At 36.8% G+C, this 20,330-nt stretch overlaps 1 protein-coding gene across 1 annotated transcript in view; it reads left to right on the forward strand.

The window, feature by feature from the left end:
• The first annotated feature begins 338 nt into the window (after nt 1-338).
• The window catches only part of SUSD5 (sushi domain containing 5), a 39,034-nt gene continuing 19,042 nt past the window's right edge, over nt 339-20,330 (forward strand). Inside the window, exons 1-2 of the mRNA XM_062497600.1 lie at nt 339-432; nt 8,517-8,694. Of these exons, the coding sequence (XP_062353584.1) occupies nt 339-432; nt 8,517-8,694 (272 nt within the window). The remainder of the gene's footprint in view (nt 433-8,516; nt 8,695-20,330) is intronic.

Genomic DNA, 20,330 nt, shown 5'->3' on the forward strand with positions numbered 1-20,330 from the left:
TGCCGGCAGGATAATGTGACTTTTCACACCGGTTCTCTGTGTGCGCTGCCCTGCAGACTGGGCTGGATAAAGCCTCTCCCCAACCCCAGCCGGCTGGACATCTCCCCCACCCAACTTCCCCTCCCCTTCACATTAGCCAAGCCAAGGATTCCTCTCTCCCTCCCTCTTTCTTTTTCCACCCCTCCCGCCTTCAGTGCAAACCCAAGACGAAGGATCCTGCCGAAGGAGACTGCTCCTTGAAATTATCACTGCAGACCTCGCTACGAAAGTGCACAGGAGGAGAAAGAAAAAGCCTCTGCAGCCAACCTCCTGCAGCTGAGGGCTTTGCAAGCAGGGCAATGGCTCCAGGCTCTCAGAGATTCTATCTCACCTTTCTTCAGGGCGTAGGATTTGTCTTCTTCATACTTCAGATCATCTCTGTTCAGGCTGATGGTGAGTCTCCCATTCAGTTTTGGCTGGGTTGCTATGGCTGGAATGAGAGCTGTATGTTGAAATGTGTTGTTGCAAAGAAACCTAAAAAAAAATCCCAAACCCAACTTTTTTTTTTTTTTTTTAATAAGAAGCTGAAATACATGCCCCAGTTTGCATTAGGAAACTTCTGATTCAGAGCTTTTTGAGACTTTACTAATATCCTGGGGTTAAGCAGAGAAAGAAAATAAGGTCCCAGAAGGCTAAGATTATTTTATTACAACTAAATGACAGGATAGTGAACTTTTCCAGAGGAAATAAGAATAATGAAACAGAGCCAGAACATGATTAAGGAGACTCAGCTATATTTTAGGAGACCTCTCTTTATAATTAAAAGTACCTTTTCTCCAAAGAACTTTCCCATCTCCCCACTTCAGATGTGTCACTTCATACAGGTACATGAGGAAGGGAATCCAAGAAGTGAAAGACTGATAATCTCTTCTGTTCAGTGCCACACATGCTGAAAATGACTGCTCACCTTTCTGCACATGAACTTCATCTGCACTTCATTGCTGAAGGATGTGATCAGGACATGGATTTGGCTGAAGCACCAGCTACCAGTTGCTCTGAAATGGGACTTTTTATTTGCTGGTGGTGATACTGAAACACTGCATCCCTTGAAAGTTTCCAGTAGCCTAATGCCCTTTTAATGATTCAGCTTGTGATAATGACAATTCAACTTGTCTGAACCAAAACATTACTTACTTTTGAAATCATTCTGCCTTTTCCTGGGACAGTAATGCTGAATGGCCACATTTTTCTGCTTTCACAGCTGCGATAGATTTATGCCCAATCTCAGGATTTCTTTTATTTCAATACCCTAATCCTTTACCATTGATGTTTGCTGCATTATTCCAGAGTACAAAACTTAAACATTATAGGGCAATAAAAATCTCTTCTTGTTTGTTCTCAGAGTATTTTTCCTGTTTAACTTGTATTTCTTTCAGTTGATGAAAAAGTATGGCAAAGGAAAGGGAGAAAATTAATCTTGCCTGGATGTTTCTACTGCTTTGAGTAGAATGTATAAATGTATACTATTTATACAACAGAACCCTGTCTTGTAAAGTTTAAGAGAGCTACATTTCATTAAGCATAAAGGAAAAGAAATGTGTCGGACAACTACACTATGTTGCAGCAGGCAAAACTGTGATTCTGTTTTTAGGATGTACATCTTCCCTAGCAAAACGCCTTTGAAATGAGAAGAGGGGGGGAAAGAATATCTATGAAAAAGGATTCTTCACAGAACTTAAGGACACAGGGCAGGAATAATAATTTCCCTTCTTAAGAATGCTTCACCTAAAGATCCCCTTGTTTTTTCAGGGGCGCATTCCAATTTTTATTATTTCCATAAAATTAACTAAACTAACTTACTGATTCCTAAACAAGCATCTTCTAGAACAGAAAGGAAAAAAAATGTCAGAGATCATTTTAAGGCAAAGGTTATGACAGCTTTTAATTGCCATTCAACAGTTTGTAAAATTTACTTCACATGTGGTAAAAACTTTTATAGAATGAAAGGGTGGAATATCTGAAGTACTTTACAGTTGTCAAACATTATTATAATATTGTGGTTTGCATTTATTTAAATTCTAAGTAGCATTGTGAAAGATATGTAAGTCTGCTATTAAGTTGGCCTTCAGTGGGTTCTCCTAATGTTAATATTTGAGCAAACAACTGTAATACTCTCCTATAAGCCATCTGGGCTAAAACAGAAGAAAACACTGTACATCAGCTTTATAAACTACCACTATGTATTTGAGAAGATCCAAGATTATGAAACAGGATTAATACTTTCTTTTATAGCAGGTTTTGGCCTGATCCAGTCAGAAACCACCTTTTCATTTTTTAAGGTGTGGGTGAAAATATATGCTAGTTTCTAATACATGTAGAAGTCACTTAAGTGCCAACAGACTATTCGGAGTGACACATACGTGTTTGTGTATTTGTTATTTTTAACTGAAGGTATCTGACTATGTTGCAAACTGCCAAAGGGGTTTTGAATATATCTTGTAAAAAACCTGTGAAATTCAGACTGGCCCCTGTTACAGTCAAATCTCTGAAATTGGTTGCAATATATTTCCCTAAGGAAGACTTTCACTTTATTATCTCACACAATAATAATGACAGAGAGTAAGCAATAAAACTGATGGCCATTGAGGTCTGGTGAAGGTGTAAAGCTTCAGAACTTAATTGATATCTTTTGACCATTATTTACCATGGTACATATTGCTGTAGCACAAATAGGCTGCAGAAATACCTAGGCAAATGCAGGAATAAAATACAGCTTTGTTTCACTTGGCAGCTTTTTTTCCCAATTGAAATATACTTGCTCAAAGCTGTTCAGGTCCAGGTCAGATGGACAGAAGGCTCCCCCAGGGGCTTGTTCATGCTCTCAGAAACCACGGTGTGCCACTTCCAGTGCAGTTACTGGAGAATAATATGTATTATTGTGACAGTTTTCAATTGTATCAGTGCAAATTCTGGGGGTTTTAATTGTTTTCCATTTGCACTGGAATAGGAGAATAAGGATGCAACTTCCTGAATCCTGCACAGGAGTTGCCTCCACTTTTTTTGCCTCCCTCCTTTGTCTTTTCACAGCTCCTAAAATATCCATACATATGAGCCATAGTTTTCTGCAGAGTACTTGCTCTGAGACAGAGCATGTCAGGACAGGATGATGGCAACTCATCTGCCATACTGTGACCTTCCTGAAATGAAAAATGTGCTAATTTCAAAGCTTTCCTAACTCTGCCAAAATGAAGCTGGTCTCTTGGCTAAATTTGGATTGCATGAAGCCCTATGGGTCAAGCCAGTCATCAGTAGTGAGCATAGCGCATAGTGACCACGGAGGTTGCAGGTAAAATGATCCAGAGTCCAGGAAGCTGGGCATAAATAGAATCTGAGACATGCCTCTAACTAGAAACTGATGATGTCCAAAGTAGGAAAACCCTGCTTCTAGAGTATTTAATTTGGTTTGTTTTGCATCCTTTTTTTAAAGTAAAGGAAAAAATGTGTTTTTTCTCTTCTGCTTTCTCTAGACGCTCACATTTCAGTAGCAGGTGTCTACATATTTCATTCTCTTGCTTGCAAAATAATGCACATTCTTACATGAACAATTCCAACTCTTTGATCCTAAAGTGTTCAGTAAAATCAAAATTTAGGCTCAAGTTGAGTTTAGTAAGGGGGTACTCAAAAGTGAAATCTTGATTTTGCAATTTTTCTGATTACATAATATTTTTTGAGTTGAGTAAGACATCACTCACTGTTGTTTCTCACAGAAATAAACTCCACATTCATGAACACTAAGTAGAACTGGTAATTAGCCAAATCTCTGTCTGCAATTTTAGAGTTACAGGATCCTCCACCTTTTTCACTTACAATCAAGTTACATTGTTAGACACATCCATAGAAATTAAAATTAAATTTCTCTCGAAGTATAGAAGTGAACTTCTCTTCCTCTGCTCTTACCTCAATTTGAAATTCTTAGCATTCGGGTGAAAATGTATTGGACTCCACATTTGCACATCTTCCACCAAATTTGTTTTGTTGAAATGGGTTAGGTTTTATTTTTTGAAATAAGAAATGTCATGTCATGAGGTCAGCACACTGGGCATGCCTTTTAAAATGCTTTCATTTTACATTATTTTTGAGGGATGTTCTTACTTTAAAGTATATTTGACTATGCAGTTTTATGTTCCTTCTTCAAGCATAATGCAAGTCCTGCTGAAGACATGGAGAAATTTGAACTCATTTCAGTGAGTTTTGAACTGTGCCTATGGACCTCAAATGGACTTGTATCTGTTACTGAAAAAGAATAAATAAGCCAAACTCTTTTCTTGATAGCCAATAGAATTCTGGTAAACCCACTGATCTTCCATAAAATATGAAGAAACAGCTTTTGGACTGGTTTTACTTTTAAGAACTCCTTTTCTTGTGCTGAGTATCTGATTGTATAGTAATGCTTTCAGGACTCTTAAGTCTCAAAAACATTATGAGGATCAGTTGTTAGGAGCTGTGTTTAGCAAAATTTGAAGCTGGAAATAAGGTGGAGTAAGAGTAATGAACCATTGGGACAGTTTACTATAAAGTGTGCTGTAAATTCTCCATTACTTGAAGGCATTGAATCATGACTGGATGCATGTTGAAAAGATATGCATTAGTTGAACCATTAATTTTTGGACTTGATGGTGGAATTATTAGGGGAAATCTACAGTCTAGTTAGTCAGGAATTAAACAAGGTGATAAAATTGATTCCTAGAAGCCCTGAGATCTACGTGTCTGTGGGTATGTTTTCAATCAGAAAACAGTGGGGTACTCTTTAGTAAAAACAATATTAATCTATTGCAAAAAAATAACTAAAACATTATCAATATATCTAAATATAATCAATATTCTGTAATAATAGTGATAAGATAAAGGTAGAGGCTAGCAATCTAATATAGGCTAGGTATTAAAGAGGGAATCTCTCTTTTCAAGCATGAATTTTTCATGTGATCTGTGAGTCCCACTGACAAATAGTGGTTGAAAAAATGATGTTTTATTATTTATGCCTCATCATTGAAGTTAAAAGCTTTATCACTTTTTTCAAATGGGAATGTAAAAGAACCTTACTGTGGCAAGGATCTTTTTCATTCTGAACCTGCTAAACTCAACCTGTTCAGTAAGCGTCCTGAGAAATACTACTTTGCATGGATTTTTAGCTTGATCTTTAAAAATCAAGGGATCAAAGGGACTTTCTTTGTTCAGAAAAGCTTCAGTAAAGTATATAGAGTTTTACTAACAAATTTCCACCCTCCCGTGGAGGTGGAGGCATTATGGGAAACAAATGTTACTGCGCAGAAATGACGTGACAGAGTTGAAAGGGAGCTCACACAGGGTGGCTACTCAAAGGTATCACAACCAAAGACACATTACATTCTTCATGTAGACCTGATTCTTTGTCCTGTGTTTTATGGAAATACAGAATAGTCTCATATTTAAAACAGAATGACAATGCAACACTTGATAGTCTCTCAGAGATAAGACTCATTTCAACCACCCCAATATAAAAGAAATGACTGCTATGTCATCAAGTATGCAAAACAATCCTTTTTAAGAAACATTTCATTACAAGTAGGACCAATAAAAATATTACAAATAATTAGCCGGGACCCTTAGACTCCCTTAGACTGAAAATTATACCACTTTTGAGGTTAAAAGTGAGAAAAATTCAATGCATCAATATCTTGAGTATGTTGAGTATCTTAAGTAGCCATGACACTGTAAGGTGCAGAATTCAGTGTTGCAATCTTTTGTTTAAGGGGATTTCCTGTATTCATGTGCTTTTGTGTGTTTCCTGTTACCGTGTTAGCATATTTCCTGTATCTTTTTCCTGTCAATGCCCCTCAGTAATGTGACACATCTCAGGATATTGAGGATCCAGCTATTCCATTAGTGAAGCATCTGATAAGTGAACCTTACTTGCTATTATATTTTCTAAGTAAGAAATTAGACAAAATCAGAGGGCACATCTTGAAAACTGGGCAGACACCCACAGAGCTTCTACAACTTTGAAGAAAATTCACAGGTTGGTCTGGTAAACGGGTTGGCCTTCTTTACCCACTTCTAACCAAATTCTGGCTAACCAGAACTTCCTATAAAACAGTTCACTGTAACTTCCCAACCAGTCTTTCCTAGCTCACCTTATAATACATTTGTTTATATTATTTGATCATCCCAGATACCTTTTCAAAGGACAAGACTGTTTTGACAGCATCTTCATAGGTTCTAGTAGAAAGTTTGTGTATCTTAACTACTAGCAAACAACATAACAGTAGTCAAGGGAAGCTGTCTCCTCCTGTGTCTTGGATAGGCTAAACTCCTTTAAAAATGTAACTCTTGCTTACTGGCAAAACCACTAAATCATTAAATAATTGTATCTAGATGGAACTCAAAGCTTGATGCTTTTCCTTTCTTTAAGGCGTCTAACTGAAATACTAATGGCTAGAAAATAAGGGTTAGGCCATGTCAAAATAACATTAATGATTTAAGTCAGATGTAATGTCTTCTATGAGGCACCTCAATCCTGACAGTCAAATGGTGAAATGTAGTATGTGGACAGGCTTTTAGCTGGGACAAAGCCTTGTAAAGATTACACTTAATCCCTCTTTTCCTTTAGGAGTGAAAGTTGTTTTGCAACTTAAGAATGGCTGTTCAAAACCACCATCTCTCTGTTTATACTGTCTCTCTTCCCAGACTATGCATACTTCACTGTGTCTGTTGAGGCTTTGGAAACAGGAGCTACATTAGTGTGATGTGCATTATTAGGGACATTTGAAGAATCCTGATGTTTGTGTACTCAGGGATGTAGAAGCTTGCTGTTTTCACTACTTTGTGTAAAACCCCCCATTCTAGTTACAGTTAATGGTATTAATTACAGTGGAGAATCCAAAGATTGCACAATCAAGTGGCTATCACACTGACTGGTGTTTCTGGTTGTATTCCTTAGTCAGCTACTGTTAACTGCCTTAGGAAAATCACTCTGGGCACTCTGAATTTCTGTTCCTTCTTATAGCTGCTTGCCCCATGTATTTAAATTGGCATTTTCCTGAGTCAAGATGACTTCTTGTTGTGCACATGTAGAACTCCAACCAAATCAGGAGTCTTTGTTGGGACTCATCTGCCTTTGCTAGCTAATGTAAACACAAATTACATGTTTACTTGAGGGAAACTACATTTTTTGATGTAAGGACTGTGATTCTGCCAGTGAGTTTAGCTGTGCACAGATGAGAACAAAAAGCTGTCAGGGGCAGACCTACCTTTTGTAAGTTCCCTGTTTTTAATATTAGAACCATATTTACCAATTTGCTGAAACGGTATGTGGTGACAGTGGCACTTTGTACAGAATAAGGCTGAATCAGTCTGAAGGATTCCCAATACTGGTCAATACCTCCTATGAGTGTGAAGCTGGCTATGTAGTGAACACTTGGTATGTGCTGGAAGTTATGCATTCACATAACCACTACCACTAATCCACTCTGGAAATAAGACATAAATAAGTGTTTTTGCGCATTTACTGAATGAGAAGTGCTTAAAAAATTTCTTCATGCAACTGTAAGCAATCTCAGTCTACCTTTGAAATCTAGAAGGTATTCAGATGGATATTATAATCAGAAAAAAAGTATTTATGGCAACTTAAATATCAGCTGCAAACTGTCTCATTGTTTATTTCTTTTTCTGGAGCACCCAGCTAGTATATTTATTCCATAATTCAGTAACTTCTCAAGCTTCATTGCCAAAACCCCAACTGACCTGTTCCAAGCTGCCAAAACCTCTAACTTTCACCCTTGCAGCTTTTCTGGTATTAGATAAATTACAGTAAAATAAACTGAATTGAAAATAAAAATAACACCAAAAAAAAAAAGTTATGCTAAATATGTTCTGGTGCTCATTCCAAAAAAGAAATAAAAAGCCTTCCATTAATAAAAAAATTCTGTCTTTCCAAAAAGACATTATAATGAAGCAGTCTGCATGTAGACACAAGATGTCATAGAATGACATAATTTTGATTTTAGAGAGTAAGTATAAAACTATTTCTGACGAGGAAGATAGGGCTGCAATACTGGCTTTTAGGCATGTTCTTACTTTATAGCTGTAGTTGTTGTAGAGTAACTGTAAAATATTTAGCAATGGATTCTGGTGTTAGTAGCCTACAGGAGGTGTTCTTTCTGACTTTGACTTTATATGTGCATTTGAGAGAGTATCACATTTTCTCTCTCCAGATCTTAAGCACAGACATACAAAGGCAAGGCAAGTTTCTCCTCTGAGTTAGGAATGACTAGTGGCATAGCCATTCTTGCTTTTCTGGTGGTGGACAAAATCAAAAGAAAAGCTAACACAAAGATATTTACAGTCTTAATTAAATTAGGCTTTAAAAAAAAAAGGTGGGCCATTAAAATAAACTTAGTAAACCATGAAGGCCTTATTTAGTGCTAATTTGCAATATTTCTGTTGAATATGTATTGAATACAACTCCATGGTGGATGACATGTCATTTCTTGGTGTTGCAGGGAAAGTGTTTGCACTTGAGTCCAAGAACAACTCTCAGGGTCTGTATTTAGCCGAAGCTGAGAAAGCTTGTGTTGACCTGAGTGCTCGCTTAGCAACTGCAGAAGAACTGAAAAGGGCTGTTCTGGACTGTTCTTTTGCTGGCTGCACCACAGGATGGCTCGCCAGAGGCTCTGCTGGGTAAGGACAATGGCATAACACTTTCTGGGAAGTATGAATGATGGCTGTCAAGAAAGCTTTTCCAGCTTGACTAAGATTTGCTGAAAAACACTGGCCACAATTCAAGAACCATGACATATAGTTAAATTTGCTACTCTGCCCCAAGAATTAGTTTTTTGCAGCTAATATTGCAGGTACACAAGCATTCATCACTCTCACATTGCAATTCCACGTATTTGATGCAATTTCCTCTTATTCTTTCCTGCTGAATTGCATGTTCCCCTGGCCTATAGTGGGGTGCTGAGACCTAAAGAGTTTTGCAGGCTGAGAACCAAGTGCTGGAGTTAGTGTCAGTGCTCCCCATTGACTCTGTTAGTCTACAGTCTTTCAGAAGCACAGAGAACTAAAGTTCTCACAGGAATCACATGTCTAAGGTATTGATGCATGGCAGAGCAGACAACAGGCATGTTCAAAAGGGCACAGATGCACTTAGATATGATAACCCACATGTGGGAGAGAGTTTATTGAGAAAGCTCACCAGGGAACTGATACTGTCCCTTAATGTGTCTGAGGCAGCTCAGGTGACTCCATGTAGCACTAGGCTGAGCTTTTCCTTGTATGAAGCATTGTTGCCTCTGTAGAGAATCATATAAAGCAGGACGTAAATGGAGACATTGAGGGAATGTCTGATGTCAGTGAAGCTGGGACCATACAGGAATTGCCGAGAAGGAGTATATCAAAACTATTTTTAATGTTCAATGGTAATAAAGTTTTATTTTATGAAAAAAAATGTTTCCAAACCATACCATATTATTAGATTTTGTGACAGTTACCAGTTTTTAAAGTAAGCATTGGTGTTCCTGTATTTCTATTAATAAAACTTCCAAAGGACAGAAAATTACTACTTTTAATGAAACACTATATTTTAAAAATTTCAAAGAAAAGCAACTATTTTCTCAGAATATATTTTTTCCCAGGTGAAAAGAATTGTTTGAAAATTTATTTGTATGTAATTTTGGTCATAAAAAAATAAATCCAGAATTGCCTCAAGATAAAAGACAGAGATCTAAACCCTAGAAATAATTTTCCCAAGACAGTTGTTGAGATGTCTTACAGGCTGTTGTACCAGGAAAACTATATAGCTGTAAGAAGTCCATGGCAAAGTCATTGTACAGGGTCTTTTATGCAACCTCTGTGTTCTGGAAGTAAGGAATGATGATGGGTAGGAGAAGAAATCATTGTTTTTTTAATCTAAGCAATACCTCTAATTAGTCCAGTGAGATCCTCAATTAATTGCTGTGGGCACTGGAGGACTGTGGGCACTGACTATTAACAGATTATCTGTGGACTGAATATCTTCAATATTAAAACTGTGTACAGTAATAAATACACATCATAAGCATGGGAAGGCAATGAAGACTTTTCATCCCTTCCAACTTGCTGTACTCCATTCCTCCAGTAAACCTTCTCTTAGTATGAAGGTCTCTAAGCTATTTATCACAAAGAACCTTGTGGGGGCACATCAGCACACTATTGCTGTGCAGTCAGTCACCTATCTGACTTTCACTGGAAAGCTTCACCAGAGAGAAAGGTTCTTCAGACCTGGAATTCTATACTCTAGGGCTATTTTACTCATGGCTGGGCAAGCACCAGAAAGTATATTACTTGGTTTATTGACCTGGATATTTTTTATTCTGGGGGAAAATAGGAATTGTATACTGCCTAAAAAGGCTAATCTGTTTTAACTGTAAGTTAATGCAGCTCTGGAGAAAGAACTGAGCAGTCAAGCACAAAGTGTGCAAATGGGACAAAGTTGTTTAGGCTGAACAAGTTCAGCTTCAATATAGAGAGTTACAGAGAAATTTAGATGAAAGGGTAAAATTATGCCAAAAGGAGTTCAATGATAATATATGCAGGAGGAATATGAAATCTACTTGAAAATAACTTTACGGGGTTCTGATTTACCTCAGGAAAGATATGAGGACATCGCTATCAACAGCACAAAGAAAAGCTTTGTCAGACTGCAGCTGTAGTAAAAACAAACAAAAAAACATTCAAGCAAACAAAGAAGTTGCTAGAGTGTTTATGGAAGAGGATGAAGAATATGAAAAAAATATATGTGTAGGTCAGTGTAATAGCCTCCTTTGGAATACTGTATGTATTGTTACTGTATCTTGAGAAAGGTACTAAAAGTGTCTCACAAAAGGGCTCAAGAATTACTAAAGTAATGGAAAATCTATTAACAAGGGTCTCAAATGATTTTATTAAATTAATTATTTATTTTTTAAAAACTACTGATTCAATACTTTGGGCATTTACTTGGTAACAGGAAACAAGACAGCAGGGATATAGGATAGCTGGTGTACAGAAAAACCTCTCCACATCTGCTAATATAGCCCAAAGAAGGGAAATCAGGCTTCACAGCATGCCCACAAGTTATGCAAGTATGGAAGATAATTTCCAAAATAAAAGACTCTCTGCAGGGCACACCTTGTGTATTTATCTTGATGATAAATATCATCATTGAATGATTGGTGACCTCCCCACATTTGCAAGGTCTAGAACTGTCCAGGACTTCATAAGTTGGATCTAAAACCTTGGAATCTTCCAAGCAGCTGACTGGCATCCAATGCAGATCACAGAGTTCTAGTCAAATAGTCTCCCATATCCTCTTGGACTGTTTATATCAGAAAGGAGATTAATAGAAAGGAGCATGATAAAAGAAGTTCCTAATTTCAGGAAGAATGAGGGTGAGTTTATTTATTTGGTGCCTGGAAGGTATCCCAATCATTCCCTTGAGGAAAAATAGATTAGACATTTGCAGTAGAAGTAAACACAAACAAATTATGTGATTGAAGTCACTACAGTGTTGCAGATTTTCTGACATGCTTCAGCATTCCTTTCATCATGTAGATTTAAAACTGAATGGGAGCTCTAGCAGGCATGTAAGGACTTATTCACCACTAGATCCATTCTCCAGGTTTTGCACAAGTCTGTGATTTGTTCACTTCTGATGACTATTTATGGTTTTAATGAGTAATTACAGTCCCACTCCTGGTAAATATATCCATCACTGTTGATTATTTTGTCCTTATTATTATTTTTACAGCCAAATCAAAACCTGTGGGAGTTTTTCCTGTTATGGCAGCGGCACATCACTGAGTCAGTCTGAGCATGTTTATATTGCCTGCCCTCTGGACTATGCCTCTTCTATTGGCAAAAAGGAGCATTTGGATTAGAGAGCCAGCCCAGTTTGGGTGATTGTCAAATTTCTGACTACTCTCATGTAAATGCAGATCATCCATATTTAAATATGCCCACTTCTGTCCCTGCAAACTGGGCTAGTCCAAGCAACAGGTCTTGACAAATATGATTAATTTCAACTGATGCAGAATGGAAATTGCTTAAACAAATAGAGCCATGCCAGCAAATCCAAAGACACAATAAACTGTGTGGTTTTGTGGTTTAAGCATCCTGAGACAGAACTTCTTTCACAGGAGTAAGGGGATGTTCTTGTCTTGACCTTGCAGTTGTTCAGTCCAACCCAATTCAGGGTTTAGGGCTCTTTACGCAGACAAGTCCTGGCAGTCCAGGGGCTTGGGAACTTTTTGAGAAGAGCCACGAACAAGTAGGGAGGGATAACTTCTCCCAGCAAGCCAGAAGAAAGCCATTTACAAGTCAGTCCTGACATGCGTAACCTATAAAGCATTATATACATGGTTGAATTTCAGGAGATGAAATGTCATTAGGCAAGTCTTATTTGTCAGATGAGCCCTAATAGCTATTTATACTTAAAATGACACTCTTATGACTTACTTGCATGTTAGACAAGTGAGTCAGTAAAACCATCAAGTGATCTGCCAGAATATAAATGAAAAAAAGGTGGCAGAGTTCTCTGAAAGGCTCTCACTGCTATTGAATTCAGATGTCATGCTGGAAAGTTTTGTGTCGAGTCTTCCAGCACTGGGCAGCATGTCCTGTAGGGTCTTGACTTCTTTTCTGAGGTTTTTGAAGTTTGGGAAGTGAACATGACACAGTTGGTCTTAATATCAATCCAGTCCACAGCATATTAGATAACAGCTATATATTTTAAAAATTGTTAAACATCCTCAACACCCGGTACTAATATCCCCATAGCAAATTTACTCATTTCCAGTGCTTATGTAGGATGGAAAAGCTGAATCTGTCATATTCTCTATCCTGTTCCTTATTTGCTTACAAAGAAATGGAGCCATATATGTCTTCTAGAACAGATTTGAAGCTCTGCAAGGAATTTTTCCTCTATGACAGACCTCCTGCAGGGCTGTCAACCTGCTCCTTTGTGTGAAAATGCCCTGGGCTGGTTCATACCCAGTCCCTGGAGGTTTTATTCCTTATTATGTTTTTATATTTTTCCTTATAAAATTATTATTTATTATTTATTAGAGTGAGCAAGCAGAGTCAGCTAGAATAAATTCTGCTGTGAGAGTCAGAAGACAGGGTTTCTTTTCTTGGCTGACCACAGACTAGATGTTTGTTACTAGGAAAATTACTTTGTCTCTATTTTTTTCTTCCTTTTGTTAGTTCTTTAGGTTTTGCACTATTGATTTTGAATGCTTCTACAGTGTCAGACACAACAGGGCCCTCACTGCAGATGACACCAGTGGGAAATATAATAATAAGGCTCAAATATGGCATTTCACAAGACTACTTATTTCTTTTTCTGCCCACTGTGTGGGACTTGCCCAGTAGCTGACAGTATGGTAATAAAAGCACATCTTCTGGGAAAAAAGAAAGCAATATCCAAGGAATGAAATAAAGGGTCAGTTGCTAACCCTTGCTAGTCCTCTCATCTGTATTTGTGAAGTCTTGGGTTTGTGGGTCCCTTCAAATTCACCCAGGTGTGCATGCTAAAACAGGCCCACTTGCTCTTTCCAGAGAAGCAGTCCCCATGATATGTCACTTCGGCAAGCTCTTAGTTTTATTTCTAGGATGTGCTCTGCTGACTGATGATAATGCCCATAAATTTGCTCCCAGACACGTATTTGAGGCAGGTTAAGTAATTCCCTTCAAGAGAAAAATCCAGACATAACTGACAGGACACAGTCCAATTCAAAATGCTGAAGTTGCTTATGAAATTGTCTGAGGAGGTCTTGGACTACAGTGCCCTCATGTCACAAACTCTAGTTCCACAGCTCATACCTTGTGTCATGCTTTCCTAGAAGATGACTTTGTCTTTTTGCTGCTTCTTGTCAGTCATTTCAGAAAGTCTCATGCAAGGTAAAGACAAAACATTTGTGTTTCAGGAATAGTGATTTCTACATAAAGTTCAGTCAAGAAACTTGAATTTAGGAAATGGGCATGGCCAGTTTACTCCAAGGGATGATACCACTGAGCAATGTAGACATGACCTCCTTTCCATCAGCTTTGGGAAGAGAGAAGCAAACCTTTTCTTACTAGAACTTAGGACAACAGCATGAACAAAGTATGACAGCTATGTTTCCTGTAAAAGAGACAGCCCAATAATTGAATAACTTCATAGAAAATTTACTTTTTGAGGAAAAGCATGGCATAAAAGAAAATGCATATTTTTTATGCATTTTCTAGGACAAGTACCCAAACCACTATCTGCTGAACTATAGAATCACAGTCCTCAGAGTTGCCATTTACTAAGTGAGATATGACACTCACTTTTATGTTGTATTATTACTGGAAGGCTTTTTTAATGAACTCTGAGGGATTTAGCAAAATTTTAGCAAGCTTTGGCACAAAAGGCATGGGTTTGCTAATGAAATTAATTAATGCCAGAAGGTTAGAAATCATTCCAAAGACCAAGGAAAATCACAATATTTAGCAGGAAGGCAAGCGTGACTTTAGAGATGAAGTAACAGAATCAGGGTGCAATGTAATGGTATTTTATGAAGACTAATAGGAATTTCTGGCTTAAACCAGCAAGAAAGGCAGAGCAGGAGAAAGAGCTGGGTGTAGTCACAGAACACAGGATGATAGTGGGCCTGTTGTAAAGTGAAATAACTCGCTTAAAATTTGTGAGAAAAACAAATGCTATCATCCTAAAAGACATACAGCAGCAATTCCAGAGGAGAGAGGGCAGTACTCAAAGGCTTTAATGAGGCACCAGTGTAACACCATCTGCAATAGTGTAATGTAATTCTTTGCATCCAAGTTCAGAAGGTCTGGGCTCAGACTAGGATTAGTCTAAAAAAACACCTCTCTCATGAAAAGGGTGATTAAAGGTGATAATTTGTTTATCTGAACAAACAAAGACAGAAATACGATATACTTACTCTTTGCAAATGCATGAAAGTGGCTAATACCAGGATTTCAACTTGCCAGATAGTTCTAATGAGGTTGATTTTCTACTTTTCCAAAAAAGTTTACATATTTTGCCTTTTTTTTACAATCACTCTAATGGTTTTTTGTATCTGAAAGCCTTTCCTCTGATAATGAGGATGCTTTGTAAATTAATACCATTCAGAAAATATTTTTGTATTTTTGTAAGCCCTTTGGTCAGTAACCAAATCAGCAACCTCTGTTACGAAAGCCATGAATTAAACTGGAGCAGGTGAAGTGAAATTGGGTAAAACCATCTTTCTAGTGATGCTTGACATGTCATTGAGCATACAATTAGTCCAGTCCAGGAAGTAGCACGATTCTGCTTTACATGCACTAAGAATGCTCAAATTATATATTATACCTAGTGATATTAGAGTAAAATGTCTATATAAAATCTTTCATACTAGGCTACAGTATGAAAGCCTGCATGAATGGGCCATATTTATTTAATGAACAGAGGCCTTACTATTTCAGTACTCATACGTACCATTTTAAGCACAAAAGACTGCATTTTGGTGTATATATTTAAGAATCTAAAGGATATTGGTTCTGCCTTGGTAAGACCTCCTTTTGACATTTCCAGTGGCAGTATTGCTGTTGGAATGTCTTCACGTCACACTTAGCAGTTGCTTTCTTTGGGTCACATCCAGCCAAAATTAGCCTCTATAGTTCCCAGTCAATGGACTTTCCAAAGCCCACCTGTGCTTCCCTCCAAGTACTTTCAGGGAAATTTTCTTCCCTTTGGTAATCATGAACATGTCATTTATATTTTATTCCTCATCAGAGCCAGCTTTGTAATTTGCAGTTTCCCAAAATACAGAGGGGAAAGACTAAGAATAAAAATCCCTTAGTTTGGCTCCCAGACAACTGTTGTTTTTTTTCTCTTACCTAGTTACTGAAACACAAACAGTAAAGCTGACCCATAAAAAAAAATCAGCACAACATGTTAAAGGTTTATCTTGACTAAGAAAACGATTAAGTCTTTAACTTTCTAATTAGGGGAAGGTTTCTTATAGTGTGCTATGAACCAGACTTTCACAGTACCTCAACAAATACATAGTTCCTGATGTTCTTCTGAGCCAAATATATTGCAAGCTCATACTACTACAAATCAGTGTCAGAAGACCATTCTGACTCAGTTCAGTGAATTTATTGACTAAGACTACAAAACCTAAGATCAACTGGTGGATAAAGCAGCAATTACAAGAAATGTCCCACCTACTGTTTTCTGTGCCAATGGAAAACACTTTATCATATAAACTCAGCTGTCAAATCCATGTGTTTTAACTTTAATTTTACTGAAAAAAATTTAAATATTACAAAATTGCCTTGTAATTTTATATAAAGAAAGAAAAGCAAAATTATCAGTGGATACTACTATAAGCAAAACTTATTGTTTATATAAAAATACCAAGTCTTTATTAAAAATACCTTTATTATACATACATACAATTTATGACATTAACTATAATTACAACAGTTCAAGTATATAATTATCATATATTTATTAATACATATTATATTATGGCATATTGTAAAATAAATATTATTCATGCCAGCTTTTCTGCTATTTCCATCTTTGAACTGAGGAATTAAAAGAAGAGCAAAATATACCAATTACCGAGTTGTTACATAATACATTAGAAAAAAAAATTAAGTAGCACAAGAGTAAGCATAAGGCTCCTGGGAAATTTGGCTCATATCTTATTGTGCTACATATTCAGTTTTTTTCTTGTATGTGCACATAATATCTGCAACATCTCAGTCATGGCACAGGAAGACAATGATCAAATTGGCCAAGCTCAGATCTTTTTTTTCCAAGGTGGATGCAGAGGAAGGACTGTTAATTGTTCTTAGTTGGATGAATCATGTAACATGAGTTAAGATGAGGTTCAACACAGTGCAGAATCCCTGGTCTCTTGTTTTCCCTCTTGGGAGGAGAAGAGGCATCATGAAGCAATTTGTCCTTCCAAGCTAAATAGCAGTAGACTGAGAAGATTCTCAGTAGTTTGTCAAGGAAACAAAGGAGACACCTTTAGGCACCTTCCATTTTTTTATCAGAGAGTAGGGGCTGTTGTCAACACCACCAACCACATTTTTATGTTACTGGATAATATGTGGTACTTCCATGGTCAATGGTGATAGTGTTTCTGATTGATTTTTTTGTTGAGATTGTGAGTTCATGGCCATGTAAGAGTAATTTTCAGGGATACATGAATGTTTCAGGCAGATGTGGATCACAGACATTTGTTTGGGGTGATATGCTGTTTGAACTCAGTATGTTTATTCTGAGCACGTCTGCCTTCATGAGAAATCTCCACAGAATGAAAATGAAATCAAATCTATTTCTTTATTAAAACGCACAAAATCAAGCATTACACTGCTGTGAGCATCAGATGATGTTATGTGCTGAGTAATGAGCTTAAGTTCAATTAATGCATGAAAGTATCCATAAATAGAATTAAGCATACGTGATCACATTCTTCTGAATGGATGTGGAGGTGGATGTATACCTTAAAACGTTTGTGACATTCTCTCAGTCATGATGCATGCCCCAGGACAATAATTCAAAGCAGTCAAGAAAAAACAGGCAGCAACACCTCTCAGCTGGGTTCTGGCAGCAGGGTTCTGGAAAGAGTAGGACAGCTGTAAAATTTGTTTGTCTTGTACTTCAGCATGGCTGTGCTGCTGCTGAAGAAATTTCAAGACACAATGAATTCTGAATTGGTAGTCATTTTTCAGTCATAAAATTGTAACAAAATTTGAAAGCATCACATTCTACCTTTTAGAACTGCGACAAAAGCATACCTGTGTATTTAAGTTCTATTTATAGATTAAAAGCTAGCATTTTAGGATTTAGGGGAACCCTTAAGAACTGAGAAAATAGACTATTAATGTGTATTTTTAGTTGTACCTGAAATCCTACTGACTGAAAAGAGACTATTTCTATGTCAAGGGCATGGCATATCTGATCCACCCGCTACTGAGAAATGCAGAGCACTCTTGAAGCTCTAGTCATCAGAAGCAATAAAAGATTACTGAAGGTACTTAAAGAAGCTACTTAACAAATTACTGAAGGTGTTTAAAGCTTGTAGGACTAAGCTTGAGGCAGGAAATCACTGTCAGAGAAGAAGGAATGAAAGAGATCAAATGGATTTTTTTTTCAGACGGTTTTTTCGAATCATAAAATCTCTAAGATATGAGAAGACATCTGAGATAATCAAGTCCAATCATTGACCCAGCACTGTGTCTTGTGTACAAGGCAAGGTTTCTTTCATTTCAGAAGGATTGCATTAGGATGCTTGCAGTTTTAATCAGATAAATTTTAATAAGCCAAAAATCCAAAGTAAAGTCCTAAGTAGCAGATACATGTAAATACACATAAAATATCTTATTTAAAGCCTTTCTTTATGTATAATGTTGAAACTATATGCAAGGTACAACTTTGTGAGTTTGGACCCATTGGATAGCAGCTGAGAAAGGTTCTTAAAATTAATTAGCTAATTGATGAAATCTATCAATTATGAATGTGTAATTACTGTACAATATTTGAAAAAAAAGTGAGAAAAACTAGCACTTTAAATACACAATATTACTCATGAGTGATATTACTCAAGCAATGTTTTGGTGATTACTTCATTGCACTGAGGATGTGTCACCCACAGATAACTTTGTAGCCTGATGTAGAACTGATAAAGAAATTACAGTGTTTTGGGCAGAAGCAAAAATCATAAATACAGAAATTGGAATTAGAAATCAGAAAATTCAAGATAAGAATATCAAAAGTGGCTTCCAAGTCTCAGGAATTTTAGTCTTTGATAGAACACAGAAATGAGTGTGGCCTAATTTTCAGAGACCAGAATTTTATGACGGTAGTAATCTTCAAAACAAATCTGTTTTCTTTTGTTGGTTTCTTTTATTTTCTTTTTTTATTTTTTTTTTTGAGAGAGAAAGAGCCTGAAGCCTAAAGTACAAAATTACAGATGAAAAGCACACTTTTTGCAGTCATATTATTATCTGTCTACTCAGTGTTGCAAGACATAATGGATCCAGATATCTAAACAAATGAGTGATTGCTGGAAAGATTAAGGTTGATGAGTTAGTTTTTGAAGGGAGGCATAAGTATCTCATTCTCTTAAAGCTTGTAAGACCCACTGGAACAATATGCAACTATTATATACATACAGAAAATTTCTAATTGAAGTCCTGATTCTCCCAGTCATCTGAACTCATTTTGGCAGGTCAAGTTATTTTTGTCTAAATGCTTAATTACTGACTTAGAAGTCTCAGACTTTAAATTGGTTAAATTCTGAGAGAACTGGATTTAAAACTTGTAAGGACAATATTGTCCTTAAACAGGGACTTTTTTGAAGGGATTTTTTCCCACTCAAAAAAATCAAGTGGAGCTTTCTTTACAAAGGAAGCATACTTGGTTTGAAATCGTAAAGGAGTGTTCAGCAGGGAATGACATCATGTTGTTTTCCAGAGAAGCGTGGCAGGAGCATATGGCTCATTATGTGTTGCTTTTGTTTGTTTATATTAAAAGAATATTAAAGTTGCCTATTTACCTACTTGAAAGCCAACACATACCTGAATGAAAACTGTCTGTACAACCATAATTCAGCCTATTTCTGTAAATCAATTGTTATATAGCATTTCAGTGCATGATAAAATACTGGGTTTCTACTGGATCTTTTCTACCCTCAGTGAATGGGAATTTTATTTACTTTATTTTATTTTTTAATATTGTTTTATCTCATTTAATTCCTCAAATTTAGTGAAGGACTGATGGCACATTAGTTCAATCATTGCACATTACCAAAAAAAATTATAAATTTCCTCCACTGGAAGGATTCATTCTGTGGAAAGGGTTTTTATCTTCCTTTCACTGGAATAGCTGACTGTGCAACATTTCTTCAAGCTTGCAGTCCACAAAAATATAAACCCAAACCATTAATATCCTGCTGCAAAAATTTGGGCTGGAATGATTTTCCCAGTCTTTGCAACCTTCAATGTAACAGTAAAACCAGTGTTTTCTACAACGAACATTCGCTAGTTTTAAGTAGCTAGTACAACTGAGAGAAGAGACAATCAGTAAACTCTTACTTCATCATCAGCATCTACAAGGTTTTAAAACCCGATACAGATCTAATACCTTTCTTTAAGCCTATCAGGGGCAACAGGATTGATTAAGTGTTGCTGAGTACCAAACCTGAAGAAATGGAGTTTACTCAAAAGTGTAAACTTTTGCTATTGAAATTGCTATTAAAAAAAAATTAAAAGCTGTTTTTCTTCCAAGAACCCAAGCTGAATTTTCTGAGTTT

Source organism: Cinclus cinclus, chromosome 1 (genome assembly GCF_963662255.1).
Source record: "Cinclus cinclus chromosome 1, bCinCin1.1, whole genome shotgun sequence".
Taxonomy (NCBI): Eukaryota; Metazoa; Chordata; class Aves; order Passeriformes; family Cinclidae; genus Cinclus; species Cinclus cinclus.